The following is a 6,281-nucleotide window of genomic DNA, read 5'->3' on the forward strand; positions in this document are numbered from 1 at the left end:
TCCCCTTACACAGGATTTTGGCACTGCTTCAGTTTGAACTGAAGCAGCTCTGGAGGAAAAGCACACAATGGAATGGTGCAAGTAGGAAATGAGAGGGATTGGGGGATGCTGGGGAAATGACTAGAGACTAATTCACCTTTAAGCTGCTTGAAAGGACAGCTGAAAGAGCTGAGCTCCACTCTCTGGCTTTGGCCAGGTCCTGCTCAGCCCCAGAGCTGCCAATGCCCAAGCACCTTCCCTGTCCCTGGGCTGTGCTTAACCCACCTCCCTAACGTTCCACTGTGACCTCAACTGCTCACTGATTGTTTATGGTGCATCTTACCAGGCCACTCAGGCAAATCCCATGGCTTCCCACCGTAAATATCAAGAGAACAAACTCTGATTTATTAATCAATTAATTAGATGAAACACACTGATGGCTACCACAGCCCCACAGTGATTTGTTTCAACAAAGTGCTGAGCTGCAGTCAAAAGCAGGTTGGCAGCAGCCCTTCTCCAAGGGATATGGCTCCTCCTTTCTGAGCAAAGACTGTAACAATTACTCCATGAAATGGCTAACGTTTCCTCTGAAACTTGAATTTGTAAATAGCTGGAGCAGTTGTTGTTTCTTTCTTCACCTTTACTTTGTGAGTTTTGTCCTGGGAAAAAAGAACAGGTAGAAATATTGGCTGCCATGCAAGGAGAAAAACCCACACCCACACAAATCAGAGAATCCCTGCCTAGGTCTGACCATAAAATTGAAAAATGGTCACTTTGCACTGTTTAGGTGGGAATTATCATTTTATCTGCTCTTTTCCCCTTCAGACTGTCAGGCACAATCTGCTTTGCTCACAAGCACCAGAGAACAGGAGTTCCATTGAGACAAGTAATTTCTGTGGTCATTTTGATTTTTAAGACCTTCTCCTAACTTATAGAAATGGTTCTCTGCTTCTGACTCCTAGTGACATATTCTGGGCTCCTTGTGAGCACCATTTTACAGCTGAGTCTTTGTCCTTGCTGACAAGGTGACACTTGGACTAGCAGATATAATTTACTGGAATGCTTCATCTCCTTGCTTTTTCCATATTAAAGAGGATTACTTATCTTTAGGAGTTATCTGCAGGTGTTACTATAAAACCAGAATGAAGAAACAAACACAGCACATACAACACACACAGTCCCAGACCTAATGAGCTGAAGAAAACAGATTTGGAGAAGCAGAAGCAAATCCCTCACCAGAAGATCCTTCCGTGTCTGGATTTTCTGTGAGATGACAAACATGGACTTCTCCCTCTCGATGCGCTGCCTCAGGAGGTCATACTGGTTCTTCCTCTGCTGGGCTAATTTCTGGAAACAAGGGGAAAAAAGCTGCTTTAAGACAGAGATGAACAAGACACTGTGGTCTAAATCCTCTGAATTTCAATGCTGAATGCAAGGAAACATTTGACTCCCTAATGAAAATCCAGAAGAGGGATAACAAAAAAAAGGAGAGACCAGAGACCAATTCCTGAAGTGCTCAGAGCCTGCAGAGGCCTCTCAAAATGCAACTTGTTGGGTCAAGTTTGCCTAATGAGAGTGGATAGCTTTCCCAGCACAGGAACATATTACTGCAGGTGTGATTTAAGTAATTAAATTAAGGAGAACAGATCCCAACATGCTTAAAATATGACTCAGACATTTAAGAGAAAACTAGTCAGTCTACGACTCGTCCAACTGCTTTACTGACAAGTCAAACTGAGACAACTGGCAGGAGGAAAGGGACCACAGGGTGTTTATTATCTGACATCTGAGTCAGAAAAAACAAGTTAAAAATTTACCAGCCGGCAATTTTAAAACAACTATTTTTATCTTAGACACAACTGACTCGTACTCAGAGGACTTTCCAACAGATCTGAATTACCTGAGCAGAATCTACAGCAGTAAAGCCAAGTGTAGCTACTTCTGTGATACTAAAACATCAGAATGAAAGCTGACTGCATAAACAATTCATGCTGAAGAATCATGAAACAATTCCAATTAGGAAAGCCAGGAAGTGAGACTATAGCTTAAATGGCTTTAGGAAGGAAAGTGAGGAGACAAATCTCAAGTGACTTTGGGCTCAGAACCAAATTGAAAAATACTGTAAGATCAGGAACACTGCAACAGAGACATCTGTGCTGGAATAAGCTTCTTCTTTATTCAGGGGTTCAAGGGGTTTTGGGGAAGTTAACAGTGGATGCTGAAAAAAAAAAATACACCTAAAACAGGAGCAGTCTAATGAAAAGATAGTCCCATAGGTATATGTTCCTTTATAGAGGAGAAATATCTCAGTTTTGCAGGGACACTGCCTAATCAGATCCACACCACTCTTTTCTGGCCTGTGGTGGTGTCCCACGGTGAACTGGGATGCAGTGAAAGAGTACTCTGTGTTAGTCCAGGAGAAGATGGGACTGCAGGCTCCAGGCAGTCACTTGGAGATGAAGTGACATCCACTACTGCCTTGTGTCACCAATAAAAGTTCTAAGAACACGGTTTGGTTCACCTCCACAGTGGTGCAATCAATCCTTTTTAGTGCTTGTCATATAAAAGACGTAAAGCATGAAGAAGTGTGTAGCACAAGCAGCAGCAGTACCTTTAGGAGGGCAGGATCAGTAGGTCCCTTCACTGCCTCTCTCTGCAGCGTTGCAATGGTTGGTCGGTTGTACACTCTATCTACCAGCTCAGGAACAGTGTCCAGGTGAGCAGCAATGTCAAACTCCCGAACTATACATGAAAAAAAAATAGGAATTAACTCCCACAGACTCCTTCAATAAGCAAATCTTCCAAACACATTGCTACAGTCAGCAACACAGCCCCTGCAGAAGTGATGTCCCAGCTAGCAACCACGAGGGGTTTCTAGAGCACCTGAATTTTTATTCCTAACAAATAAAAGTGTCTTTCTTTTAGACAGTGCACACGAACAGGTGACAGAACAAGTTCAGGCCTCACCTTCCCTCTCCGTGTCCACGAAGAAGAGGTGCCGGCCCGCGGCGCTCCCCGCGGCGTCCAGCAGGTGGAGCTCTGCCTTCAAGCGCTCGATTTTCTGCGGAAAGTCCAAGTTTGGCCAAATTCGGCGCGAGTAAAATCAAAACTCCCCGAGGACATTTCTGTTCCTCGGGGTTACAAATAGCTGAACTCCTCCTTCCTTTTTTCATCTCTGAAAACACATCTAGTGTATATTTTTGACATGTCTTCACGACCTTTCCAGAGGGTCGCAGAGATTCCTGCTGATCCCCAGGCAAAGTGCACACATCCACCTCCAAAACTGAGCCCTCTGCTTGGCAAAGGGAAACGATTGTCATGGAACCACCAACAAAAGCATGAAGGAAAGTTTAAAGCTGGCTTTGATTTTTTATCCCCAGTGAGAATCTGATGCTGTTTTGTGAATCAACATCAGAGAATGCAACATCTTCAGAAGAGGATCATATTTTTGTGGATTGCCAGTTTATATTCCAACAACCCACTCCAGATTATTCTCCTCAGCTGGGAGACCTTCTCATACTCTGAGAGGACAGCCAGGGTGCAGTTAGTCAGCTCTCTCAAGTAACAAGTGCTTTCCCCTGTATCAGCACTGGTGAGGCTGCACCTTGAGGGCTGTGTCCAGTTCTGGGCCCCTCAATTCAGGAAGGACATTCAGAGGCTCAAATGTGTGCAGAGAAGAGCAGCAAGGCTGGTGAAGGGTCTGAAACACAAATCCTGTGGAGAATGGCTGTGGGAGCTGCCATTCTTCATAGAATGGAATTCTTCAGAGAATAAAGAATTCATTCTTCATTCTATGAAGAATTTTTAGCCTGGAGAAAAGGAGGCTCAGGGGAGACCTGATCACTCTCTACAACTCCCTGAAAGGTGGTTGTAAGCTAATGGAGGTCAGCCTCTTCTCCCAGGCAACCACTGACAGAACCAAAGGACCTTAAGCTGTGCCAGGGGAAGTTTAGGCTGGACACTAGGGAAAAAATCTCTGGGTACTGGAATGAGCTACCCAGGGAGATGGGGGAGTCACCACCACTGGAGGTGCTTAAAAAATACTGGATGTGATGCTCAGTGCCATGGTCTGGTTTTCAAGGTGGTGTTAGGTCATAGGTTAAACTTGATGATCTCAAAGGTCTTTTTCAACATAGTTAATTCTGTGGACAAGAGGAACCAGCCTCAAGCTTTGCTAGGGGAGGTTCAGGAATTTGGAAAAATTTCTTCCCTGAAAGGTAGTCAGGTACTGGAACAGGCTGCCCAGGGAAATGGTGGAATCACCATCCCTGGAAGTGTTCAAAAGGTGTGTGGCTGTGGCACCTGGGGGCACAGGTTAGTGGTGACCACAGTGGTGGTGGGTGAACAGCTGGATTTCATTATCTTAGAGCACTCTCACAACCTTAGGCCTTTCACCATTTCTCTATGAACATGCTAAGCAGAAAAACATTTAAAGTCTTGAAATTTACATAAAAATCACTGTGTTTTTTAACAATCTACAATGTCATCTTCTATTATCATCACACCTTTAGGCTTTATATCCAGCACTCCACTGACACGTCCATTGTCCTTTCCAGCTCTGCACAAATCAGACTTCCCTGAACAAACACAGTAGCCAGCAGCACCAATAAGAACAACACAGTAAAAAAACAATTCAGGGGAAACTAGAAAACACTAAAAATGTGAGTTATTACCTTGGCTTCTGCAACTCTTTTCATTTCTACATATTTAATATCCTGTGTCCTCATCAGTTTCACCTGCTCCGGAGTAATTTCATCCTTTGGCTGCTTTATTATATGGACTCCATCCTACAACCAGACAAACAGAGCACTTACAGACAGCCCATCCCTCCTGGAGAGCACTGTGGGGCCTGCTAACAGCAGAACTTTGTCCTTTGTCCCTCATTTTCTTCAAAGCCTTCTACAGGAACCAAACCCAATTTTAGTCATTTACCTATTACATCATAAATTTAAATCAAAACAAGGTGGGGGGGAAAAAAATGTTACTTGGAGCAACAAAGTGTAATCCTGCTTGAAGGCAGTGGAGGTTCTCACCTTGACCTCTGCACGTATCATTTTGAAGTAGAACTCATCAGGGTTCTTGTCCAGAGCTTTCTTCTGCAGCGCCCTGAGAACATTCTGCTTCTTGTGGTAGTCACTGGAGAGGATAAAACCAACAATCACGAGTTGTTCAGCAGCTTCTCTGTGCTCACCCCGGCTGAGGCATCGAGTCTTTCCCAGCGAGGCTCAGAGCTCGGAGACAGCCTGTCCCTGACCCTGACCCTGACCCTGTCCCAAGAATTCGGGCAGGACAAGGTCCTGCAAAAGCACAGCCATGGCAGGAGCAGTAGTTTGGTATCATACCTGTTTATAATCACTTCATAGTAAAATAATGGGTTTATTAGCAGCATATAACCCCAAAGGAGGTGCAGTTTTAAGTTACTCAAATCCACGTTCTTAGAATACTCCAGTACTTTTCTAGGGAAAGGGAGACCTGGTTTCATCCCAACTCAAAGGCATCAGGGACCTCACAAGGAGCACAGCATTTTGGAGCCAGTGTCATAACCAGGGCAAGGAGGATGGGTTCTGTATTTCCCAGGGGAAAACCCTCTGGACGGGGGGACACCCACCCAGCGCCGCCCGCCCCCGGTGGCCGCACTCACTGGGCGCGGAGCCGGTAGTCCTTCTTCTTCTCCAGCAAGCCCAGCTTCGTCCGGGCGGCGGGCTACGGGAGAGACGGGGAGCGTGAGGGGGAGAGAGCGCGGAGGGCCCGGCGGGGAGGGCCCGGCGGGGAGGGAGCGCGGAGGGCTCGGCGAGGAGCCCGGCCCGGCCCGGCCCGGCTCGGCTTACATACCTGGGCCCGCTCGCGGTGCGGGCGCTGCCGCGCCTTTGCGGCTTTCCTGAAGGCGGCCGACATGGCTGCGATGGCGGCTCCGAGCGCCGGGCCCGGGAACGCGCGTCCACACGCGGGGCGCGCGCCGGAACAGGCGGGGCTCGGGGTCAGAGGCCGCGCGCGCCCCCGCCAGGAGGCGCCGTGTCCATGGCGACGGCGGGAACGCGCGCGCGGCCCCGAGCGCGGCCCCGCCCGACCCCGCCGGGACCCCCGGGCATGGGCGGCATGGGCGGGCCCGGCCGCCGCCGCCGCCGGGACAGCCCCGCGGGGCGAGCGCCGCCGGTCCCCCCGCCGCCGGTCCCGCGGAGCTGCCGTTCCCGCCGGCGCCGCCGCTTCGGGACGGGGCTCATCCCGCTGCCGGCCGCACGGGGAGCATCGCGGCGGGACCGTCCCGCTACCCCCGCTGGTGGCGGCGCAGCGCCTCCCGCCGC

The 6,281-nt window shown here is 48.8% G+C and overlaps 1 protein-coding gene across 1 annotated transcript; it reads right to left on the reverse strand.

Annotated features, from left to right (window-relative positions):
• Nucleotides 1-363: 363 nt before the first annotated feature.
• UTP11 (UTP11 small subunit processome component) lies at nt 364-5,969 on the reverse strand. Its single transcript, XM_059868934.1, has 8 exons — nt 5,812-5,969; nt 5,621-5,682; nt 5,013-5,115; nt 4,653-4,766; nt 2,947-3,040; nt 2,591-2,721; nt 1,216-1,326; nt 364-638 (listed from the first exon to the last, which is right to left on the reverse strand). The coding sequence occupies exons 1-8, from the start codon at nt 5,872-5,874 to the stop codon at nt 555-557; spliced, it is 762 nt and encodes a 253-aa protein (XP_059724917.1). The 5' UTR covers nt 5,875-5,969; the 3' UTR covers nt 364-554.
• Nucleotides 5,970-6,281: the final 312 nt, after the last annotated feature.

The sequence above is a fragment of the Haemorhous mexicanus genome, chromosome 27, assembly GCF_027477595.1.
Source record: "Haemorhous mexicanus isolate bHaeMex1 chromosome 27, bHaeMex1.pri, whole genome shotgun sequence".
Lineage (NCBI taxonomy): Eukaryota > Metazoa > Chordata > Aves > Passeriformes > Fringillidae > Haemorhous > Haemorhous mexicanus.